General features: G+C 33.8%; 4 protein-coding genes across 4 annotated transcripts; 3 read left to right on the forward strand and 1 right to left on the reverse strand.

The window, feature by feature from the left end:
• Nucleotides 1-1,328: 1,328 nt before the first annotated feature.
• TRIADDRAFT_20890 (uncharacterized protein) lies at nt 1,329-5,612 on the forward strand (the record flags this gene model as incomplete). Its single annotated transcript, XM_002109591.1, has 5 exons — nt 1,329-1,697; nt 3,770-3,918; nt 4,235-4,369; nt 4,906-5,089; nt 5,178-5,612. Coding segments are annotated over 5 exons (1,272 nt in total), but the record flags the coding sequence as incomplete, so codon positions are not given.
• Nucleotides 5,613-9,804: 4,192 nt separating this feature from the next.
• Nucleotides 9,805-10,527, forward strand: TRIADDRAFT_53840 (uncharacterized protein; the record flags this gene model as incomplete). Its single annotated transcript, XM_002109592.1, has 1 exon — nt 9,805-10,527. The coding sequence occupies one exon, from the start codon at nt 9,805-9,807 to the stop codon at nt 10,525-10,527; it is 723 nt and encodes a 240-aa protein (XP_002109628.1).
• A 2,620-nt stretch (nt 10,528-13,147) lies between these two features.
• TRIADDRAFT_53841 (uncharacterized protein) lies at nt 13,148-19,216 on the forward strand (the record flags this gene model as incomplete). Its single annotated transcript, XM_002109593.1, has 21 exons — nt 13,148-13,160; nt 14,496-14,555; nt 14,692-14,819; nt 14,921-15,027; nt 15,119-15,186; nt 15,569-15,753; nt 15,906-15,959; nt 16,144-16,245; nt 16,395-16,472; nt 16,649-16,726; nt 16,802-16,875; nt 16,989-17,031; nt 17,143-17,264; nt 17,340-17,420; nt 17,500-17,542; nt 17,627-17,745; nt 17,866-17,930; nt 18,001-18,088; nt 18,184-18,243; nt 18,335-18,374; nt 18,476-19,216. The coding sequence occupies 21 exons, from the start codon at nt 13,148-13,150 to the stop codon at nt 19,214-19,216; spliced, it is 2,349 nt and encodes a 782-aa protein (XP_002109629.1).
• Nucleotides 19,217-20,435: 1,219 nt separating this feature from the next.
• On the reverse strand, nt 20,436-23,258 carry TRIADDRAFT_21492 (uncharacterized protein; the record flags this gene model as incomplete). Its single annotated transcript, XM_002110116.1, has 10 exons — nt 20,436-20,608; nt 21,288-21,445; nt 21,629-21,723; nt 21,822-21,920; nt 22,001-22,110; nt 22,244-22,322; nt 22,416-22,530; nt 22,627-22,743; nt 22,859-23,037; nt 23,133-23,258. Coding segments are annotated over 10 exons (1,251 nt in total), but the record flags the coding sequence as incomplete, so codon positions are not given.
• Between the last annotated feature and the right edge of the window lie 3,748 nt (nt 23,259-27,006).

Here is a 27,006-nt window from a genome sequence, read left to right on the forward strand (position 1 = left end):
TCAGTGTAATGAGAATTATGAGAGCATAACTGCAATACTGTATACTGTACTGTATACTGTAAACTGTACGCTAATACTGTATAACTGTAAACTGTACGCTAATACTGTATACTGTACTGTATTGTACTACAGTATATTGTACTGTACAGTGTACAGTACAGTACTATAATACAATATACTGTACAGTACAGTGTACACTGTACAGTACAATAATATACTGTACAGTAATACTGTACTGTAATGAGAATTATGAGAGCATACGGTACTGTACAGTACTGTACTGTAAATGCAATATACTGTACTGTACTACAGTACTGTATCATACAATATACTGTACTGTACTGTACCATATACAGTACACTATACTGTACACTGTATTGAGTGTAGTGAAAGTCACGTGTTTCTACAGTACAGGACTGACCAGACCACTGTACTGTACACTGTACACTGTACTGTACTCTAGCATCCACTCAACTTTTTTTCCTTGTAATGTACTGTATTTATACAAGTAATTTTGGCTTTAAGTGCTAATATTACTAGCTTTAACACATTTTATACAACTTTCAATTACATATTCACATAAAACGTCTTATTTTCAATTCAATGATAGCAAATTTGTCTAGCAAGGACTTCAAACTATAATTTCATCTAGTTTCAAGCGTCGGGAAAGACTTACAGGAGACACCCTCAGAAGTCCAAACCTTTTAACTGGTCATACAATACAGGTCATACTGTACTGTACTTTACAGTACAGTACTACCCTACAGTACAGTACAATACTGTACACAACGACAAATTGTACTGTACTGCCCACAGTACGAAGAGCTATAAAATCACTCTCATACCTTCAAGTTCAGTACTGTAAAAAGCGGCTTCGTCAGACAGAAACGCGACTGTGTAGTAAATAAATTCATCCATTAGTTTACCAGTAATATCTTGGATCTGGACTTCAATCTGCTATCATGCTATCCTACTTGAGCAATAAATTGGGTAGTAAATCTACTCATAATAAAAATAGCTCAAGGAAAATATCTCCAACTACAGACAATGACGATAAAGTCGATCATGAGACAAGTAGGCCCCTATCAGACCCAGGTAACACGGATCAAGTAGTCGATAGTAGCGAGGAGAGTCTTGTCGACGACGATGATCAAGGCGAAATCATCTTATGCAAAAATAATGTTCGTGCCCGTTTACCTTATTGCAATGAAGTAGCCAATGGATACTTAACTTTACGCACTTGTTATCATGATAGTCATATCGTATTTAGGTGGTTGCCCAATGAATTGATGGCAGATACATCACCCGATATTGATCAACAACGTCAAATGGAGAATGATATCAAGCCTATATTTGAAATGGATACGCGTTCTATCAAAGCAATTAAGATATTTCTCGATACCGACACCTTGTACTCGGGTCGCCTAGTCTTAAAAAGTATTCAAAATCAATATAAAGTCTTTCACTTTCAACATGGTGGACTCGATCGATTATGTAAGGTATTCGATGTATGGCACAGCTGTGTAACACTATTATCGTCGTCGCCTGAATTAAATACACGCCATTACGATATTTGCACTCCTAATGGAGAAGCCATCAACCTACAAATTCCCAGACGTGACAAGGTCGACTCTCAAGTATGGCGTAATTTATTCGATGGACAAGGCCGACTTGTTAAAAAGACCCAGTTCAAGGAGGTAAGAATCAATACATGTATTACCATCATTGTACAAGAATTCTCGACCGATATTGATTTTGAAATTTTCCCAGCGTACCCCCCCTAGTGCTAAATAACAAAGTAGTACTATCAATTACACTACTATACAGTATTGGACAGTGTACTGTACTGGCGACGAATCAATTAAATCAATAGCACCTACACCATACACGATACTCTCTATTCCGGTATCAAAACATTCAAACTCGAAGGAACAATAAATAAATAAATCGACATCTTGACAACATGGATGCCGTAAGAGTGCTAACAGATCAACAGTGCTTCCATGACAATATACTTCCTAGGAAATGATACACCTTGTGCAATGATTGGCCCGATATCGCATCTTGTTGGGACAACTATTCTGATATTAAAGTCATACTACCATCGATACGAGTTCAATCTGCAAAGGTAGTAAATGGTTATTGTACTCCAACTTTACTGACCACTACCTATATTAAGAAAAATAGACAATATTTAGTAAGAATAATGTTATTCTTCCTACTGTATAGTCGCTTAATTGTGCTGTAGACTCGAGAATGCCATATACTCTACTGATATAACACTCCTTCGGTTGATTAGACGTCGGAGTGTCGCCGTCGCTATGGATCATTGATGATATTATATCCCTTTCATCGAGTTCATGTCCACAATGCTGCTTGTCAATAAAATCTTATTAATGTACTATTTCACTTAATTTCTTTCACATTCCCCGTTGATAAATAAAAAAACATAAAAATTAGAAAATTCCTCTATCACTAGGATTATAACGTCATAAGAATATAATGAAATTGGCAGATCTAATGATTAATAACTTCTAATCGTTAAGCTTCTGCAGCTGTGTTCAAAATTCTTCTACAGTGGATTACTCGTAAAGTCAATTTTATTCGACTATAACATGACCTCTACTACCACCCCACACAAAAGCAATATTTAGAAATAGTGTAAAATTACCTATCATAATATCCCTACGTACATCGTAAGTAATTTCTTTTCTCTGAAAAATACTTCTTTTTACTCTCGGGCTAGAATTCATATCATTTTTACCTTGCAAACAATAGATCAATACCGTAAAATTACAGTATTTCTGATCTTTTTTTAGACAATAAAATAATCTAGACATTGTTTATTAAACTCAATAGCTTCCATCTGCAACGTATAACTTGCTTGACACTATAATTTTACAATTCAATGAGATTTTATCCTGTCTAGCTAATGAAACGTATAGTAAGATAATTCGAGAATGAATTTTAATTGAAATTATTTTATTGGTAAGAGCAATTTATCACATAGGTTGCACTGCACTTTATGGCCAAAATAACAATAACACATTATTTAGTCCACCTACAGTATCTCAGTAATTAAGGATTGCATTTAAGCAGCCGTCGTTAGTTAGTGTATAATTAATATTATATTTATTTATAATAATAGAAATCTTTTTTGTATCTTCATGTACGCATCCGTAACCATTTCAATCGACTACTGTCACTATACAATCAGCAATCCTTACTTCACTACGTAAACTTTATGTCAGCAGCCTCTTCCTATTAAAATAAATTTAGCTAACGCAACTTGGATAGAATAGTGACATTTTTACGTTGTAAAGTGAATAATGATGTTCTTCCTATAGCTTTATAGCATAATCAGCTATATAGTATATGCTTACGCCTACACATGTATATGTATGACCGCTTAAACTATCAACTTATTTCTGTACTCATTACTACAATCTATAGTATATCCGATACTTTCAAAAGTGTAACCATCCTTTCATTACATTTGCTAGTATAGTACTATTGCTCATTGCTTTACTGACCGTTTACGTGATTTTATATGTACTATCATCTACGCTAGAAATGGCTAGTGCTTTAAAAGGAATTATTTGGTCTTAACAATTATTACCTAGATTTACGATTCTTATGTTGCTAATGATTTAAAAAATTTACAGGAGTGCTATTGTTATGTTATTTGTTATTATTATCGAACTTTTTATAGATTTTTTACTGTAATAATTAAAAAGTCTATTTTATATTTGCATCTCTAATATTAAAGGCTGTGTTTTTTGCTGGTATCGTTGAAGAGATGAGAAAGGAGGTGTGGAAGTTTCTATTAGAATATTATCCATACGATTCGACATTTGAACAAAGACAAGAGCTAAAGTTACAACGTACAAAGATTTACAAGAGTATCAATGACAAAAGGTAAAAACTAAAGATAGAATCAGTAAATTACAGTAGCACTAGTGCCCTACTGATAGAATTAATTAAGCGAATCCTACTCTATTAGAAAATAGCATATTGAAATAATAAGGGCGTTATGATCCCAATAAAATGATTTACTTTTTCAATTTTTTTTTATAGTAATGAAAACTTGCTATTTATATGCTCATTAAGATTGTTACTATATTTATTTACTAGCCATAATCAAATGTATATTACATGAAGGGTATGAGATTGTTTGACCATCACTATTGCGTGCTTTGGAGGTAAAAATAAGCCTTATTTTTATACATCTTAGACAAGGTATCAGCGGTGAAGAGCAGAAAACATTCTATCGCAAAGTCGAATGTATTGTTGATAAGGATGTCGTACGTACAGACCGTAGTTCTCAATATTACGCAGGTGCCGATAATCCTCACGTACAAACATTAAGGTTAGCAATCTAGCTTTTAATCAAAATTGATTTCTAATGTGTAATTACTGACATCATTGATTTGCAATTAATTGCAACTCAGGCTACATATGGCTAGTAAACAATGTAATGTTATTAACAATCTTTAATCTTTGTTATAATGTTACTGTATGAATGAGCAATAGTATTGTTAGAAAAGATATCAGTGATCTAATAAAGGCCATCCAAAACTGGCAGAAGCTATCTTCAATACAGACATTTTAGCCAATTAAAATTTTGTGAAAAGCTATCGATTAATGACTAATAAAAACAATGAATATGTACTTTATGACGGTATGATAAAATCAGGAGATATTTACTAAATAAGCATTACTGATATATTATTACTACTTTCACGTTTTCTAATACAGTAGTGAGCTTTATTTCGATCATGTGTGGCTACAAGCTTAATATTTCTGTACTCTTATTAAATATTTAGCATGACTACTGTTATCTAAATATCTTATATTACCGAGCCTGATAGCACTGATAACTGTATTTTTAAATTGTACCCCTAGGAGAATTTTGTTAAATTACGCTATTGATAATCCAGTGGTCGGATACACGCAAGGTATGTCTGACCTTCTGGCTCCCTTATTAGTTATTATGGATAACGAAATCGATGCTTATTGGTGCTTTATTGGGCTTATGGAAAAGAGTGTTTTTCTCAACACTCCACAAAATGATATGGAAGAACAGCTTGTATGTAACTTTAGATAACTTTTTTCATTTTATTATAACATCATTCTTATAAAGACCTTTTCATTTCACTTGAAACTACGCGCATTAGGGATTGTTACGAGAACTGTTGAGAACGATGTTACCGCATTTTTATGCACATTGCATGAAATTCTTAAATGGTATGGAACTTCTCTTTTGCCATCGTTGGTTACTGCTATGCTTTAGGAGAGAAGTAGGGGAGTATCAAGCTCAAAGGATTTGGGAAGCTGCTTGGTCTCAACATCATACGTCCTACTTTCATCTATTTTTATGTGCTGCTGCTATCTCAGTATATGGAGATACTGTAATTGAAAAAGATTTATCCCCAGATCTTACTCTTCTTCATTTTACTTCTATTCAAGAAATGGATGGTAACTTATTGTTGCGTAGGGCGCATGAATTATTGTATGATTTCCTTGTACAAGATATTATTCCATGCACGCTGATGAAAATATTATCTGATTCGGGTGAGTGGGACTCGCCTCCAACACCAACCATATACTGTAAATGTGATGGATTTCACCCTACTTCTGGAATTCCAACTCTTTTGGATGTGGTACATAGTCGCTCTAAGCAAGACGATGAAGTTAACGAAAATGACGATAAGAAGTCACTTATAGAAAATGTTGCTGAACTAGCTCCACCGACTGATGGCCTTGTACAACTTGAATTGAAATCGTCTGAAGATGATATTAAAGGTGATATCAAAGAAACAACAGAAACTAATATATTTCGAGAAGTTATAGATAAAAAGCGTGCCGATGACAGTTTGAGTAATGATGAAACCGAGACTACAGATACTGATCGTAGGCAGACTGAGACTATGGAGGTTGGAGAAAAATCTGAAGAAGATGTAAAAGATATCTCCGATAACTATATTCCTAGTAGTAGTAACAGTTCAAATATGCCTTCTGCGGCAATTGAGAATGCAAATCGAGTGAGCAGCGATGCAGAAGAAACGCAAATGGAAGATAGCAAGATATTATTAGTAGAGGATAGACCATCGCCATCGGAAGATAATGATTCATGCAAAGTTAACGATACTGTTTTGTCGATGGAGGCCGAAGATTCAACGAAAGAATCTCAGCAAGATGTAGAAAATGCTTCGGAAAAGTGATCTCCTGATACTGATCCTTCATCGATCTATTGATTGGAATGTGAGGACAAATACAGCATATAGTAATGATTGTAAATTTCTTTAAGTTTCGAGTATTCAGTTTTGGTTGTAGTCAATGGCATCGCCACTTTTGACCATGACTGTATTGTCGTAAGTGATAAAGAGTATTTCTGATCAAGAAAACGTTATGATAGTAAGCTGAAACAAGTCCTTAAACGTTAAAATTGATCATAAAAATTGGCTGCAATATAAATTGAAAGCTCAAATTATACTAATAATAGGATACAGCATTATATCAGAATCCACATGAATTACATAAAATTATAACTATTAACTCTAAAAATGAGCTTAGTATAACAATTAGAATAGTATTCTCAAAAGCGTATGATATATATATACTTAATATCAATGTAGAAGATAATAATATATAAATATATACGAGTATGTACATTATAAATATACTAAATAACACAATTATAACTGTCATCGTCGAGTTTTTTATGTCCAGCTTGATGAAGATCGGCTACAATTCTATTTGTTACTGTATATCACAAACTATTGTTGCACTATTTTTTACGTTATTCCTGAAGCAGAAATTAGAGATGATCTAATATTACGTTATACACGTATCATAGATGATGTTACGATTGGTTTGAATGAACGCTATTTTACATTCCAGAAAAATTATCGATAAACCAGCTAAGTTAAATAATTGTTAAGTCAATAATGAGATTTCATACAGGATAACACGAACGGATGTAAACTTTCTGTAATTACGGTATAACATCTCTTGCCAATTGGGAATAGTCTGACGAAACAATCTAATTTTAAGATTTGTGTTGACTTAAACGGGAGAAATTTAAAAGATTGTCTTTCAATTATGCAATATAATATACATAATACTGATATCGGCTTATATATCAGGATTTTGATGTTCTTATTTATCAATCTTTACCATAGAGGTAAGGTCTTTCTTTATATTCTATAAATTTTTACGATTCGAATAGAGGTTTTTCACCTTTCCGTCGACATTATCATTTCAAAGGATATTATGATGTTCCAAAAGTCTTATACGATTGCGACGGTACAAAAGCGATATTTTAAGTAATATATTATCGAAAGTGTGTATAAATTAATAAAGATCTTACAACACTATGAAATTCAAAGTAAGTCATTACTTCCTTGGATACACTGTACGCGTTTGCTTTATTTTGAAGTGATCAATGAAAAATTAGTGGTGAGATTGTGAGTACATACGTGGAGTAATGCAATAGTTGTCATTGCATTCTTGATTAACTGTAAGTGATCATCGACTGCTAAAACTCGGGAAGAAGCCCTAGTTCATTACATACGTAGAACTATTAGAATGTCTTGAAATGCGTTATATAATGTAATGATAGCAATATAACTTGTACAGTATGTTTGGTCTTAGTTATCGAGTTCAGTATAGCACGGCACTTCCGTACTTATACCTACTGGCCAGACGCAGTACGTCGAACTGGACATAGGGACTTCTCAACTAATTTCGGTACTTCCGTACTTATACCTACTGGCCAGACGCTGTACGTCGAACTGGACATAGGGACTTCTCAACTAATTTCTTATCCCCTTCCACCCTCCCCGAACGTCCCGTGATATATCACAGTATGCGTATAGTTTAAGCAGCTAGAACTGAATATAGAGTTTTATTGTTGGCCTGTAGTCTTCGAAACTATCCTCAACCGGATACATAACAGTAAGTTTTGGCAATTTAGTGGTAGAGGAATTAATGTGCGTACCTTGACCAATTAGTGCGTTAGAAATATAGAAAAATTTAAGGCGTAGTGTTAGATGCCCATCATAAAGGTACATAGAATGGAAATCCTACTTTGAATACGTCTACTTGTAAGTCAACACTGAAAAATATATTATTTTTCGATCCTTTTCTTTCCTGACGGCTCTGTCTTCACTTTCTGCAAATCTGCATACTGTACTGGACAGTACGTGGATATAATAACCTAATCGTATTAAATTGGTCTGTAATTTAGATCCTAGCATTTACTGTTCCATAATTTCGGTAGAGACAGAACACGTAATGATGTGAACGGGTAAAATCATATAGCAATAACCTTGTTGAAGGGCCTGATTTTTCCTCTACTGGTTATCCCTAATTTGCAAATTACCATCAAATATGCCATACATCTGTTATGTTAACTATAAAGATGGATATCATACACGTCCTATTCTACTTCACAGTTTTATTTCTCAAGGGATGTTATGGCAAGTCACAGTCAAAGATGTTAGAGTACTTTTAGGTGCAAGGATAGTGTGGGCTATTGGTAGATAAACTGTATTACAGTATCGTTAGCAGCAGCTTTCAGTGAGAAGAAAGATGGCTCGGTAGGCGGCATCAGCAAGTCCTAGAGTCTGAATGGCCTACAGTACAGTGAGGATAGCATGTCAGGAATTAACAAAAAACATTTGATAAGCATGTTTATCAATATGTTGAGAAGAAGGACACAAAGACTGATTCCTTCCGGAGGAATTTACTCTGAGACTGGGTATGCGTTGCGTTATCTACTATGACAACTGTAAAATTTAACAATAATTATTGAGTAATAAACTGATTTATCCGCTACAACCGGAAATGACTTATTGAGGACTGTCTTAGAATAGGGATCGAATAGCTCTTGTTGCAGCAGGATAGTGATAGGAAAAATAAAAGAGTCTTTTTTTGTAATCAGTATTGTAATAAAGGTGACTCTGCAGGCGGAGTGTCGTAAGTTTAGCATTAACATTGAATTTCTAGAAGTTAGTATCAGAATTACCCATATGCACCACAGTACTGTAGAGGAAACAATTTCTACTGGCTGGATTATGAAATTGAATTAAGTTTTGTTATAATCGAATTAACTAAATTTCGACAAAAGCAATCATCGATTTTTTTGGTGCCCCAGTTTATATTCTAATGTATAATGTTAAATTCAGTCTTATAACGTATAAAAGCAAGCCATATGACATAGCAGATCTTCAGTACAATTTAACCAGAGTAACAATACGCGTAGAATACTACATAAGTAATTTGTTAAATATAGATCATGCAAAGACAAGGATTCTACAGTATCATAGTAGCTTAACAATTGATGATATCTCAACGCTGCATTTTGTTTATGTTTTCATCCATTTCTAGACGGTAAATCTATGGATTAGCTAAAATATACTAGAGATTATTAAAGCCGATCCTGAATATTTAGTGACACTGCTTTCCTTGCTAGTAACTTTAGCGTCTGATATTTATAGTAAACATCGTCAACCTTCCGTTGTTGTATTATACGCTTTGGACTACATTACAATTTAAATTAGATTGGTAAATTGATAATTGCTGAAATTACTAAAAGTTATTAAAGCCAACCCTCGCTGATCAATATTACTGCCGTTCTATTAGGTACTTGTAGCGCCTTAGTTTAAGAGTACTTGGTAAGAGCATCAACGCTTAAATAACTAAATCATTAGTAGATTGGCGTTTATACTGTGCCCCGGCACTGATTGAAAATCATTCGGAACAAGAGAGAAATCACATCCTGCAACTTAAGCTATTGCCATGAGTTTAACGTATAAAGATTACGTTGCTTTGGGAAATGATACAGTCGAAGATTGGGCATCTTATTGGGCCGAAGGCGACACAAACTGGGTAAGCGATAAGTGTAATCCTTGTTTAATCAAATATTATCAATCCTGTTTGGCTTGTGATCAACCATCGACAATTTTCGTACCATTATGTGGTAAAACTCAAGATATGCTTTGGTTAGCTAGAAATGGTAATCGAGTGATTGGTGTTGAAATGGTGCCACAGCCATGCATTGATTTTTTTAGCGAAAATAACATTGACTATTGTGTTGAAAAATTGCAAGGTATTGGTGATGGCAAAGTATATCGAAGTCAAGCCGATGGCTTGGACATTACTATTTACAATTTCAATTTCTATGAATTGACGGCAGAGTTACTAGGTTGTCAATGTAATCGCTTTTGGGATATTGGCGCTTTGATTGCCCTTAACCCAGAACAGCATTCAAAATATATCCAACAATTAATGTCATTGTTGACTCCTGATGCACAAGGAATATTATTTACGGTAGAATTCGATATCAATCAACGTCCTGATGTAGCGTCGCCATTTTGTGTACCTGAAAATCGAGTTCATGAAGTCTTATCACCCGTTGCTAGTGTGAAACTTCTAGAATCGATAGATACGCCTTATTCTTGGTATGGCCACTTAAATTTAAACTCTATGGATGGCAAATTTTACTTTCTGAAACGTAAATAATCTGGTGACGATCAAAAATTCATTTAGCTGGTGTTTACTACGATTATTTTACGCTATTGGCTAAGTGATTGTGCCGACCATTACGTTTTCTTTCCTGATTTCCACTTGATTGCAGTATACCAAAGTATAAAATTGCCCACTTTTCATGCAAAATTAGTGACGAATGACGATTGCAATGATAAAAATGAATAACAAGAACCTATCTATAGCCATGATAGTTATGGTTAGTTGAGGGATTGATTGCAGCGAAATTGTATAAACGATTTTCTGACGCTCGTAATGGCTGCTTGCAATTCTTGTATAGGCAAGATTACATTTGTTCAAACATTTCCAACCAGCAAACTATTCCTCTTTACTATATATGCTATACTTATTCTGCAGACGATGCTAACCAAATATAACGTATTATGATTCTTGTTAAGCAGACTAACGGCTTATTTACCTAAGGTGATGAATTATTTGTTCCAAGTCTTGCAGTCTGTAGCTGTTCATGATGTGGGATTCAATCGCACGTAAACATTGCAATTTTTGATGCATTACCTTCCTTAAACGACGCATATTACTCCAGATAATTCGCACGAATTGCAATATTGTAACACTGTGATAATTGGCACATCTTAACTAGAAGTATATAGTATCATCAATACTATAGTATATCCCAATTACTTAATATTCATTGACCATGATGTTGTGAACTACCGTATTGAATTAATTAAAATACAACTATTTATATCTATTTTATTTTAGAGTGATATTATAATAATGATTTCCACCAATATCTTGTGTTCATTGATGTTCTCATTTAAAAGTCATATTCGATCTCGATTAATCGAACAAACTGCATTAGAAAACATTTGTAACTTCTGCATCTGTAAATAAATTCAGCACACAAAACGATTACTTTTATTAAAATGCATCCATAACACTGCAGCATCGGATTGAAGGCATTTACATGGTGTACTACCATCAATGACTAGATTTATTTAGTAATCTGTAGTGCCGCATTTGCCATTTGCTCTGCTCAAGTCAAGTCAAATTTAAAGCCATTCCCATGAGTAAAATCGGCTAATATTAGATTAGATAGGTTACACTAGAGTCATCTGGTTGTATTCTTGACTTCATATGTACAGTACAGTACAGTCCGTACAGTATACTGTACTGTACATGGATAGGAAACTTTACTCGGACGGTCGGACATTTCGGTCCCATTCATAGTCATTAAGCCGCGGCTCGATTTCATTATTGGCTTCTTTTTCTAAATAAAGTAATATTATATTGAAATCTATTGTATTTTACTAAGTTCTGCTAGAAAGCAGCCCTATCAAGTCATGAATGTTTCTTGAATGAGTAGAAGCAATTAAAAAATAGACATAGAAGATTCATACTGATAGTAAGCAAGTCATTTTTCGATGTGTTTGGTCGAATATGCAAAGCATCTGAATAAGAGTATACGTTACAGTGTACAGTAATAGAGTATGGTATGGTATATACTGTACACGACAGTATTTGATATAAAATAAGTCTGTCTGTCCGAGAGTTTCGCCGTACCATGATAGAACTTGTCAGAAAGAATGACACAGTGTACAGTCCAATACACGACAGATTATACTGTACCGTACAGTACTGTACACTGTGCATCTCTTTCCATTTTTCAAAAAATGCGCCGTGAATGAAGAACAATAGCAAAGGATCAACTACGCAGGCGTTATTTTCTGCAGCCAATAAACGATCTCCAACGGTAAATTATTCGGTACATTTAATTTTTCAAAGTGGAAATTGAAATTCCCTATGCAAGTCACCCTCGGTAACATCAATTACTGTAGACAACTTGAGGCGTTGCAACGTTCGACATTTCAACGTTTCAACCGTTTCATTTCAAACGTCCAATAGGAGTGCAGTAGAGGATGGTGCGCATGTATGCCATTTCAATGAAGTTTAAAACTGGCATTGACAAGTTGCAAAACTGACTACTCTCAAACTTCAGTACTGAACATACATCGTAGTTACGGTAAGCCAATGTTCCATATAGACTGTCATATACGTCTAGCAGCTTATTGTCTAGAGTTCATTTGTAAACTACCCTACTGTACAAGTTTGTACATATCTTGTATACACTTTTAGTAGCTAGAATTAAACTGTCATTTAAAGTAAAAGTTCGCCATTAGACTTTGGTGCTTACTAGCTAGCGCACTTTACAACACATTGGGTCGATCAAGCTCAAATCTTATACACTTATTTTAAATTAATCTCTTATTATTCAATTGAAACGGTAGTGATTACTAGTTCTATTCTATTACGTACTGACTACTACAGGACGTCAACTCTGGATATCGGTTAGAACAGTCGTTTTGCCTCAACGTGCTTCTATTTCAAAACTTTGGCGTATTTTCAAATTGCAAATATTATTACCAAGGCACAACATCCAGTAAGTAGCATGATGAGTGGATATCAATTGGTAGACTACATTCAAAGTAGTTGTTGTAACTCATTACAGTGTTGTAGTAGGATAAATACAGTGATAAGATCAAGAAGAAATTGTTGTAACCTTTTTATCCGTTAACTGCTAGACTTGAATCTCGACTGCTTTAGTATATCATTTCATAGAAATTATTCTCCGCTCATGGCTAATGAAAGTAAGTACAATATTAAACTGATAATAACGAGTGTCGATTGACGATTTATTTTACATTAAATCTACTTTTTTATAAAAAACATTTTTGGGGGAAATTTTTGCTAAACGGCTTTACTGTACCTAACGCTCACCCTAAGTCTGATAGGAGACAAGTGAGCAGAATCCATTCATAGTTCATACATGATTAAACGTGTACTACGGAAACAAAACCGTGGCTCGTAATGACAGTAGAATCATATATATTTTATTTTATACATCGCTATTATAATGAACTGTAAATCTACTGTAAGATAAAATTGTAGCAAGGCGTAGAGAAACGTTGATATATTATTTAATGCAAGGTAGTTGCGAGAACTCCACAACCGTATTCATTAATTATATTAAAATAAGTTATCGTACCGAGTACAGTATAGAAGGCTGCTAACAAAACTAGGTTTTAAGGAAATGTCACATTAAAGCAGAAATAATTTAAAAATGACAACACCTGTGTATCCTACACTAGTATCTACCGTATATACCACCTCGTCCATTGATTCATGCAATTTCGAAAAGTGATTGCTAGTCTACTAATGTCTTAACGTTAGTTTTACAGTAAAGCATTGCATCGACATAAAGACATATAGCACTGTATTTGTATGAAGGGAAAAAATTTGTTCTGTAGTGAATTATTCCTATGAGTGCAGTCAAATCATTGAGCTAGCAGTACAACTAGCCTTGCTTTGCTTTTTGTAACAAATCCTTTTCAAGGCCAATGTTTACCGCACTGAAAAACTTGCTGATTTGCTAATTTGTTGCTAGCTTTGCATTACCGCTCCTGCAGTCTAAAGCGCAGTATTTCACTCTCCCCCCCCCCCCCCATTTCTTGTACTGTCCATTTTAGTATATTGACTGCTTTTTAATCAAGCCTAGCCTGCGTCACTTCCTTGCAATATTTAGTGGTATATCATCACTTTTACAGATTTTGTTATATAGTGTATTAGATAATAGTGTACTATGGTTTGAATATTTGAGCGGAAAACTTGTCTGGTTCGTAATGAAATTCATGTTTGTCTGTTAATCGGATGAGCTCCCTAAACCTTCACTACTGTAATATGGTATTATTTACCTATGGTAAAGAAATGAATTAATTAATTAAAATATTAATTCAATATACAGTACTGACAGTACTGCAGTATCCGTTTGCATTTTTAGTACTGTACAAGTGCATACTGTACTATACACAGTCAGTCCAGCACTACAGTGTACAGTATCATGTACGGTAGGTACAGTACAGTACAATATACTGTACGCCTCCTTTTTCGTCCCACCTACTCTTCGACACTACTGTATCGTATAGGACAGCACAGTCAATTACATCACCATCCAGTAGTTTACTCAACATGGGCTACCCATAGAGGTAAAAAGGGCTAAACTGCCAGGTTGCCGTTCTGTATGATCGCGCCAATCAGTACTAAACAATGATTTATTCACTAACTACACTTAACTGACTCATAAATCATGCCCGTTCCTGTTCCATTTCATTGACGATGTAGACAAAAAAAGAATTGGTCGCGCTACCTTCAAACGTCGCCGAATTTGCCATATCCTAAATTTACCTGAAGAGCTACTGGTTATCCTATTTCAAAATCTATCTATTCGCGATTTAGCTAAATTACGACGGGTAAGATGTTTCATTCAAATTGGACTATTAAACACAGTATAGACGTATTTATTGAGGTAATTAATATACTGTATTATTTGATTTGATTGAAATTTTGGTAGGTTTGCACACGTTTTAACGACGTCATCAGTAACTGTCCAAGTCTATGGAGATGTGCAAACTTTCATGGTGTCTGGCCATCAGTTGACAATCTACTGGCTATGAAACGGTATGAAAGTTTATACACCATTCACACCAATAGAATTTTCTTATATTTATATCAATCCTCATTATATTAAATTTTGTTTCTACCTGTAAAGGGCTGCTCAAGTTGGCAATATCCAGGCTTTAGTGAAACTGGCCATTGCTTATTTATATAGCGAGGGGTGTAAGTCTCAATATTAAAACTAAAACTTATTCAATAAGTAACATCATTCGGTACCTGTACAGTTGATAAAAACTAAACTGATATTAAATTAATTGTCTTACCTGTTGTAAAAAGATTATCTGAATAATGATACATTTATTCTTGACCTACACGATTGCCATAATTTTCAGTCTAACTTGGAAGATTTGATAACGATTGTTATTTCAGCTGCGATTAAATCACTTTCCAAGTACACATCAAGTTTTTGTTGATTTTTGAAATTTGTTGTGTGATTCCATAGACCATAACGTAACGCGAAAGTGATATCATTTAATCAATTTAAAAGAGTATTTAAGGACTATAGCCCCTGATTATTTGTATTTTATTTTTGGAAAAAAATTAGTACCTGATGAAGGCATTATCAATGCAAGCCGAGCTGCAGAGTATTTTTGGATGCTCGAAGAAAAATGTAAGGGTATTGGTCCGATCATTTGGTTGTTTATCAGACCACCCTGGGCTCCTACTGCAAATGGCAACTGTATCAAGGAATGTGTCTTCACCGAAATTAACGAATACTGCCAAATCGATGTACGTGTAGCACTTAAAACTATAGCGATATAATAAACTACTTTGCAATACTGATGCTAATAATTAGTAAAGTTGTCAGAATAAGCAATAGCCGATTATTATATTCTAACTATTTTCACTTAAATCATCTTTTTAACCTCATTTCCTGACAGGGCGTAACCAATTCCTTGTATTATGATGTTGCTAAAACATACAGTTTACAAGAAGTATGTTGTTCTTCATTAAAATTATAGCTTAAGTTCGATATTACTTAAAAATGACTTAAAACCATGACTCCTACGTAGTTTATTATTTAAACTGCTTCTATTTTAACAAATAGTCTACAATCTATAAGTGAATGTTATATTATACATACTATGCTGAAAGGCAAAACTTATTTTTCTGTAAAAGGGGGCAGATAAAGCTAAAATTGTGGAATTATTCGCTATTGCCGCCGAAAAAGGTTGTCCGGAGGCCTCTCTGGAACTTTGGAAAACGAAAGATCGGGAAAAGGTACTACTGTTATAACGTTCGTAATTTCTAAATTTCATTCGTATAGTTAGTTACTTGCATGAAGTATTCATCTAGAAAAATTATAAAAAGGTTTAAAGATCTGTTTTTAGGTATATGTATTTATCGACTCATTTATGAAAATTTAACAGGTGATCGATCCTGGCTATTATATTGAAGCTGCCAGACGCATACGTGAAATTGCAAACACGGGATGTCTGGAAGCTCAGGTATAATACTCTTAAAATTACAAAAGTAATATTTTGGCGCTTGTTTAAGATTGAATTTTGATATTAGCATATATATTAATATCTTTACTTCTTCGTTCTCTTTGTTTCCGATAATAACCGTTAAAATATCAAAAATGAACGTGCCTTCTATGTTCTATGTACATGTATGGTTACAGTTGGAGTTATGTTTGATATACGCTAAAAAAAAATTTACTGGCGTTAATCGAAATCAAGCGACTGCTTACGTTCGAAAGGTTAGCCTTACACTTACTGAAGTTGTCTTCTCAAAGTAGCACTTATATTTTTACAAAATAACTGTTTTTGATTAGATGGTAGAAAGCTGTCGAAATATTAACATAAAATTAGTTAATAGAATTCAATTGGAATTGAACGATAGAATGAGGTATATCAACTTATTTTACATACGCACACATCATAATTTCAGAAACTTGATTAATATATTTATAAAGGCGTACAAATATAATTAAATTAACATACTACGCTTTAATTATATAGGTATATACTTATAGATTGGCTTGTTGAAGTAGCTGAAATGAAGGTAATTAAGCGAATTAATCATTTTATCTGCACACGTTGTTATAATCATTCAGCTTTGCTATACTCGTACTATACATCTGATTCGAATATAATTTACTTTTCATTATTTTAGGAATTTTCTAGTGAAATGCTCTGTAATGCAATTGACTTAGTTGATCGCTATCTTGAAATCAATCCTATACCGAGAAGTAACTTGCAGTTACTAGGTATTTCCTGTATGGTTATAGCCTCAAGGTTGGTTAAGGTATTAATGATTTCGTTCAATTTGGATAAAAATCTAATAAAACCGTTTTGTGCAATCATGTTAAGATATCACTGTGTAGATATTATGACCATTCGTGAAGCAGCATGGTTAACGGATAATACTTATAAATATGATGAAGTAGTTAGGTATGGTAAATTAATAATTCAGATAACATTGGCACTTAGATAGCGTTGTACTCAATCGATTATATGCTCTTCATTTTAGAATGATTGGAGAAGTTTTTGCTGCTGTCAACGGAGAAATTCGCGTAAGTTCATTTAGTAATATAGCTAATGTCTGGATTCTGCTCAGAAAATGCTTTTAACGTAATGTTATCGCTTTTATAAAATAGACCCCAAGTGCGTTCGATTACTTGAAGATTTTTTGTACGATTTCAGAAGTTAGCCAGAAATGTACATATTTAGCTAGCTTCATACTAGAACTCAGTTGGCTCTTCTTAGAGAATAGCAGGTTTGACTTTTGTTATATTTTTACCATTGATACAGTATACAAAAGCTAATTTCAGAGTAAAGTAGACAGTATTCATCTTTTAGACCTCATTATTTGCCATTGGTTACATTTCTTTTATAGATACAAATCAGCTGTTAAGGCCGCTGCTTCGTTACTTCTTGCCAGAGTGCTTATTATGGGAAATGGTATGTCGATGATTTGATGTGGTTAGCACAATTTTCTTAGTTCTAAAATAGTAAAATTATATGTTGATAGAATTACCATGGACTGAAGAGTTAAAAAGTTATACAGGATTAAGCCTCGAAGATCTCTCTTCATGCGTTTTGCATCTGTATAAAAAATGGTATCTTAAATTGCTTATTCAACTATTCTTATCTTACTAAAAAAGTTCGCATAGTACTGATTATGGGATAAACTTTGCATTCTCTAATTTTATAGTTTAGCTGAAAAACCTCCTAAAGATTATTATAATTCGGAAGTTAAATCTGTACATAATAGGTAAATAGTCTGTACACAACTTCGATTTTAATCGTCCGCTTGTCTGATTATTTTATTAGCTTATGACGGAGATAATTTATTTTTATTGTAGGTATAGCGGTCCCAATAAGTATAATGTAGCCGAAACAGACGTAAGATAGACTTAGCAACCGTAATTGAATTTATTCTTTATATCTATTTAATGGCAACTGTTATCTTTATTGATATACTTTACAATTTATGAAAACAATAGATACCTAGCCTGGAAGTAATCGCAAAAATCCTACTCGTAAGCGATTTATCGTCATTTATTGAAAACGAAAGTATGGAAGATACGAGCTGTCAACAAATTGACAAATCAAAATGCCTTCAGACATTAAGCTTTGATGACGATGTTGATAGTACTATCCATATGTCGTCAAGTGAAAGTTCCATGTCATTTAGCGAGTGTTCCAATGACATTTCGGATACATCATTATACGCTGAAAATGATAGGAAATTATGTGAAACTGCACCATTGTCTCCATTTAACAATGAAATTGAGACTTTATATACTGATCAATTTGGCGATGGAGCCATCATATCGGAAGCAAAGCCTAAATTCGACGGTGCAGTTGATATTGCAGAGAGTAACATGAACGAGAGATTAACAGGGAATGATTTTGTACAGACAGATGCTTGTAATGCTGATGCATTATTTGAAGAAAATTATGAACTGCTATCTAGACCGTTAACTTCGCCGGAATTTTATTACAACGAAGGCTGTAAAGGACGGCAGCTAGATATAGACAATGGACACCAGTTTAACGCTTTTTCAACTGACAACTTCGATGACCTTTCAAACAAAGATAGTAGGGCAGGCTTCATTCCAATATCGGAAATTGACGCCAGATGTAATAATAAGCTAAAAATTTCGTTTTCGAGCAATGGCTCATTACCACATGATCAGAATCAAACTTTAGACTGTAAAGGGCATATGCCATTTCTAGAATAATATACTCCTATATTGTAAATTTCAACTTTGCGGTGCAACTAGGAAATAGTTTTTTTGATAACAGGTCTAATACACCTTAGTTAAAAAGCTTATATATAAAATGTGCTTTTCTTATTTGTAAGAAATTTAACTGCTTTAGCAATGTTATTCTATAACACAAAATTACGATAATATTCATGATCTCTCGCCTGTACGATTTAATTATTGTTTGATAAAATTTTTGTTATTGTGCTGAAAATGAATATAATTTAGCGCAGTGGATTGAATTTAGACAAACTATCTATTCATCTTTTTTCTATCCAAAATGTGCATGTATAATAGTCGATTGTAATCCGTCCAGCAATATCCTTTAGTAATGCTAGGAATGTGATCTAATTTATGCTACGGAATTTTTCTGTAATATGTAAGGTATTAGGACTTGAATATTTATCAATTCGACAATTTTATAAGTTGAGTCTTGAAGTGCTGTACAGTGCTTTGCTTTTCGATATCTGCTCGTCTTTTGCTGCACCATTTTATTGCTTAATATAAACAGCGAAATAGGGTACTACCGAATTTGTATGCATTGATGATTGTGATGTTGTATTATATTGTATAAATGTATTGTGTATAGGCCAAATTTATTAAAGCGGTGTTCTTTACTTTGCAAGCTCTATAGATCATTAACATGCATTAAGGTATGCTTGATAATTTGACTGCAATAGTTGTATCTGTTATAAAATCTCTGGAATAGCCTATTTCAGTCTTGTAAAATGCTTCGCCGGTAACAAAAAAGTATCTGCACTATATATTTATAGACCGTACTTTGCGTATTGATTGTTTCTCCATCACTACCTCCTATTGAAAGTACCATTAGTAACTCATGTGCGGAACTCAAAGTTTTTCTAAAAGCAGGTTTTGAAGATCCGTGCTTAATCTGATTGTTTAGCTCATTTAAATGATAGTGCTATTATTACCATCTAAAGATTCATACTTGTTTGATACATTAGCAGTAAACGCAAAAAATTTAACGCTGGTAAACGTGTATAATAATAATTATTATTATTATTCAGTAATGAAAAAGATTCATTCATATATAATACAGTACATTAATGTTATATGTGAAAAATTTAATTTAATCCAGTAACCATGTATAATCATAAATCATTCATTTAGTCGGCCCAATAAATAAGCCGATAGTTTTTCTTTCCTGCAATAAAAAACAACCTCTTAACACAGTTTAACACAACTCGTATACGTATATAAGATCAAACATGTATGCAATACCTGTCCTGACCACTGTGATCCTGCCATCTAATCTCCGGATATCACTTTCTACTTTGGCTTTATAATCCGTAATTTTCGTATCGTTAACGTAAAAACCGCCGCTTTCTATTAATTTTCGACCTTGATCTTTAGTTAAAAGAGGCAATACATATCAGACCATAGATACATATATGTTATTACTATAATCCATACATTAATTCGTTGAAAAATGATGCAAAATAATCTAATGAACTACAATCATTATCGTACAGGGGTCTTGCTCTGTTGATCAAAACGTTGGTATCACTTACAAACTAATATTCGAGCTTAGTAGATCATACGAATTGGGTCGGAATCTACAGTAATGCTTGGACAACTGACAACATCAACATTTCGATTAATTTCTCTCAGTATAACTATGGTGTAGCTAAGAGTTAGATTGTAAGCTACATTTAATACGACGTGCCGTAGGCTATGAACCTCGGTGAATGAGGATACTCTGTTGGAGTACGGATGCTTATACGTAATAGGTCTATTATAGTCAGTCAATTGTAACCCCTGTATTTGAAAACCGGGTAGAATAATGCTATGCAGATTCTAGAGTAAATACACAAATAACTTTAGAGAATTTTTTAGAAACTCTTTTCTATAGCTGTGTTCGGCTAATAAGAGAGACGTAGCAGTTTCAGTCTAGGTAAGAGCCTATCGCTTATTTTAATAAATCTTTCATTTCAAAAAATCTCAAAGTCTTGATTTTTATATCATCACAAGTATACGTATATAACATGATTCTTAAATGTCACACGAGAACGAATTAATCTCTTACTGAAAGATGGAACAGCACCACAATTCAATGCTAGTTCGGCCATGTTTCGTGACTTATCCCATTTAAGTTGAATATTCGGTACATCACGTAGAATCTGCTGTAGTTTATTTGCTAGAAAATCGATAAAAATATAAAGACTAAGATAAAAATAGTAATAACTTAAATAAAACCGTAAACATAAAAATGAAGTGAAATAGAACTAACTGGATTTGTTATTTAGATTATTGGGATTTCCGTACAGAACCTCTGTAGCATCACAAGCTTCCTGCATACAGTCCTCTAAAGGAATAAGCATTCTTGTTATGAAGCATCAGATAAGGTTGAAATCATTTATTCTTTACAAGAATCTTAATATAGTATGCTTATTACCGCCATGGACAAGTCTGGCAACTTCATTTGCTAATATTTTTGTGCCATATCGTTCTTCAGGTTTCTCCTGTTTTCCATATCAACAAAACGATATCGTTACTTTACACCTGTTTAAGTTTCGTTAAAAAGTTTTGTATATAATAGTGTTCGTGATTGATATCATACCAAGTGTCTAGCTACAATGTTGCGAATGTCGTTGACCGGTATAAAGGTAAAAATTTTTAAGAACTTTTCCACGTCTGCATCTTCCGTTCTCATAAAATACTAGAGCAAGAAGATCTCATTCTTAGGCAGTATAAATAGACTTACAATCGCGAAACTTGGGCCTTGAAGTGTTAGCAAACCTGATAGAATTCATAAAGTGACGTTTTAGCACGTGATAACCAAATGGCATTGCCAAGACTTTTTCCTAATTTCTCTCCGCTAGCATTTGTCAAGAGAGGGACAGTTAGGCCTAGTCGTAACATAATTACATAAACTTAGTTGCGTTTCCAGGTTTTGTACAAGAAAGACCTTATGATTTTGCATTTTATTAATCCGAAATGATTTGGCAAGAAATAAAATAAATGATGAGCTAAAATTCATACCATGAACTCGTTTTCCATCAACTTTGTGGATAAATTCACAACCAGCTACAATATTACCCCATTGATCACTTCCTCCCACCTGCAAGATCGATAAGGTAAGTAAACAGCTTTCGATTCACAGTTAAATTTTGAAAATCTTTGGAGACTATTAATTTAGTTTATTTAGTCTAACTTGAATGTGACAATTGCGCTCGGCACACATCCTCTGAAAGTCGTAAGCTTGGAATACTTGATAAAAAAATTCAGTTAAACACATGCCTTCCGGGCTATTCAATCTTTGCTTAACACTGATAATAATAATAATAAAAAAGATTGTTATTGAGAATTAACATTACATTAACCGATCCATGATACATTATAATCAGTCATATTAGCCATCTTACCTATCCCTGGATAACATAGCTCCCATCCGAAAGTGTCGTCCAACAGATGATAAAAAATTGACAATATTAAAGTTTTCGTACCATGTAGCATTATTTAAAATAACATCACCGAAATTTCTACGAGTATAAAAAAAACCTCCTTCAATATATCGCGTGTGAAAGAAAGTCAATATTATATGCGTATCTTCATGCATAATTATCCGATCGGTATTGTAAAATGCACAACATATACCTGGATTGTTTAAATAATAATTGATCCTTATCCGACCACATATTAAAATCATTATGGAGTAAATCTGAAATCTGACATTGAATTTCTTGTACATTATGTGTTACGGTATTTATCGACAACGGATCGCGTTCCTTTAATCTACCGCTGGGATCACCAATGAGACCAGTTGAACCTCCAATCTAGAGCGAATGCTAGACGTCAATTTAAATGCATAGATACACCACAATCTGCATCTTTTACATATTTATTCTTCCGTTTAAATTACAACACTTACAACGAAATATGGGATATGTCCAGCTCTACGTAGATGCAGTAAAGTCATTATCGTTACTAGATTACCAACATGTAAACTTTCAGCCGTAGGGTCTATTCCAGCATATGCAGACCTATCCGGACTTTGCAGGTGCTCCTGCAAATAACTAACGTACGTGAAAAGCAGGTATTTTAGAAGAATTTTAGCCAAGAAGAAGAATCCATCTACTGTACAAGGTGAAGATTTTATGCACAAGGTTGTAAATCATACGCAGTATCCGCTAGTATTATATAAAGAGTCTGTTTATGATATCGTGCACTCTACTCAGACATGTATAAGCTCGATTAAAACTGAACAATTTAAGTGATAACCTGAAATGATAGTAAACGTATGGTAAACTGGCGTTAACCTCCTGTAAGCTCATCTATGCAGCAAACTATACCTAGTGGAGTTAGCAATTAACCCTCTTTCCAGCAAAGTATGGTAAACATCTGTACTTTGATAGCATCTCCATGTCATCGTCAGACTCTTTGCAAGCCTGCTCACGCCATAATGTGTTCTTGATGACCAGATCTTATTCATCTTTTTGCAAACCTTGAGATTGCTAATTTTCGCCGATTTCTTAACTTAATAGTAACTTTAGTGTTGTATACAGGATAATCTTCACATTCATTAGACTCAATTAGCTTCTATTTCATGCAGTACTGATCGGAGACTTTCAGCCTGCAAGTGCTACCAAGGAAATATTACGTTCAATCCGTTTTCGCAGCTTTCTGCAATGCTTGTCTAGAAACTTCGATAGAGAAATGCCAATGGCGTATGATGGATGTAGAAGCGTCTGTACGTCTGTTCATCTGTGGTTCAATCAATGTGCAAGGCTGGTCAAAACCCTTATACATTACCAAACAATACCTAGCGTTATAGCATTTGGTAGCGATCGAGGCGAGCTTTCAAAATGGCAATTCTTAGTGAAATGTTCACCCGCATAGCTATGTCCAAAAATGTTGATAACTGGTTACTTTAAACAAGAATAGTGTGTCTAAACAGATTATTTAATATTCTTTTTGTTGTAAGATCTATCAATAGTCAAATTTATTCTTTACAGTATAGAATACTTCGTCTCTAAAGTGTTGAGATTGGCTCTAAGGTGGGGTAAAAATGGCGACTAAACACCAATGACAACACTTTGCTGTAAGTTACCGGCAATTTTAGAAAGAGTAAGATGGTTTATCTTTGCATTTACAATAAGAATTATTGTTGAACACTATACCTAGAGATTATAATCTGGTGTAAAGTCGTCAATTGGAATCATTAATGCATTCAGATATGCCTGAAAAATTCGACATTTACCTCAGGAATAACTGCTTACTTGTAGACATGAGTGGAATGATACATTTACTTGTATCGCTAGATACTGTTTGGTAATGTATACTCATTTTGGACCAGAAACCAATACGCTACATGATACAATCTTTAGCCAAGAAATATGGCTAACCCTAACAATTACGAGTATAAACTGTAAATAAGCATGGAATTCTAGAACTACGTAGTTCTAAAGGTCCATGATATAACATATATATACATATACTAATGGACTGACAGCTTGTCATACTTTGTATACTTGTTGACGAAGTAGAATATTGATTTGAACCCTTTACGTCATTGTGAACATAGAGGAGATGGATAGTGTAGAGGCTTCCGGCAATATTGGATTATTTCCAGCTATAGTTTACCGTAGTGAATGCAAAATTGATTTATTCGACTTGTTACTAGCATTTGCCATTGACATTGGCATTAATTGTATGACTGCCAGAATCGTATGTTTTAGTCAATCATTGACAAGCTAGCAGCATTGCACAACGTAAATCAAGGTTCTTCACAGTGTTCTGCAATCCGCTGGACGAAGGCAAGAATTGATGATGAAAATGCCATCGAGTTTAATTTGACAGAATAAATATCAAATAGTTATTTGAAGCACTCAATGTTCGATTTATCTGTGAGTCATTTAGTAGATAGTAAGGTGTATCCAGGTGGACAAGATCTTTAATCGCAATAGGATCCTTTCGACTACGTCGTGAACTGTGGAGACAGGGATTAGTGTTTTAGTACATCTTGAATCAATTTACCGTCGGAAAGGCGATAGCATGCATTCGATGCAGGCTCTACCGGCACAATTGGATCGTATAATGAACGTGCAATATTAGCGTATTCTCATTTTTCAATAATGAATTCTACTTAGAGATGGTGTATATTGTCAGGAAGTTAAGACAGGATTATGTTCAGTCGATTAAACTCCTGTGCAATATCGATCTCAAAGGAGACAAAACCAATATGAATATATTACTGATGACTAATAAATCATGCATTGCTAGTTCTACGCTACTGGCCAAGTATTGCCTATCGAACACTCTGCATTTAGTAGTATCGATTTTATTCCAAGTAATATCATTTTAGTTCGGGTTTAATTTTCGATATCTTGGGATAGCTTGAAACTAAACCGTAGACAGGAGTAGGATAGCATACCTAATGCAGTCTATCATTTATCTTCCGAATACCGAGTCAATAAACAATGGAATATGGGCAATATACTTATAAAGTAAAATGTTAAATTTATTCGATGAATATATTAACTCAGCCATCAAACTATCTTGTCTTTAAAAACGCGTCATTTCTATAACACTCCTATGCCAATTCCCATCGCGATCCAAAGACAGGACCGGATATCCTATCTCGGTTGGTTGACGGCCATTCTTGAAATCTTTATCTAGAAGCTTATTTCTGGACACAGTAAACTAAATAGCTCCGAACAATGAAATAAAATTGATAAAAGTAAACTTTCACTTTGTATTTTGGTGAGTAAATAAGTTTGATTCCAACTACACTTATAGCACAATAGGTCAGCTACATGGCGATTAGAATAACTATTTTGATGCAGTAGGTTATCAACCTTTCCAATTAACCTAAACTGATTAATTATAGATATAATTATTGAATACTATTGGGAAGCGAACTTGAAAACAACGGAAGATGCATACATAATATGCCCATCTATATTCCGCTCATAAATATCCAATACTAAAACTATTTATAAGTTCCCATCACATTTTAGATACCGCTTAAAGAACAAATAGGAAACTAGCTGAATTTATCGACCATAGTGCAATAATTACGGTAACATCGACGCGTGATTAAGGTTTTTAAAATGATACATTACTTTGATTTATCCAAAAAAAGCATTCCTAGCTGTCAAATTCTTAGTTGTATTTAGAAACAGATTAGAATAAATTACACTACGTAGTCGAATGTCTGTTATTTTCACTGCTTATTTTGATGCCACGAGGAATTGTAGTATGATAATTAGACTTGATTACCTGTACAATAAATGTTAATCTATCTCTTGGGTTAATTTCTCTTCTTATTAACCGATCCCTTAACCAATTGTCTTACTACTGATACAAATTCTTCCATTATTTATATTGAACAGCTGTTTCTAATAAATTTATTACTACGTTCAACAAGGATTCTCGTAAATTTTTTCATATTAAATTATTTATTTGTAACCTAGATGATAGGTAATTAATCATTCCTAAATGACGGAAATATATAGATTATTGTAACAATTGGATAAATGGTGTAGAATAGTATCAATGGTAAATTACAGTAAGATCTTTATTTCACAATTTGACAACGGTTATAAATTCCTAATGGCATCAATTTTTATCTTTATTCTTATATAAATGGGCAATAATAGCATTTTTTATTATTTTCCAGCCATTAAGGTTAGATTATATTACTTAGTCAAATATTTAACTCCATGTTGTATAGCAATTAAAATCATAACCAATTCAGCACTTATTATTTAAACGAAAAGAAATAGAAGTTAACACCATCGCAA

This window comes from Trichoplax adhaerens, genomic scaffold, assembly GCF_000150275.1.
Source record: "Trichoplax adhaerens TRIADscaffold_2 genomic scaffold, whole genome shotgun sequence".
Classification (NCBI taxonomy): Eukaryota; Metazoa; Placozoa; class Uniplacotomia; order Trichoplacea; family Trichoplacidae; genus Trichoplax; species Trichoplax adhaerens.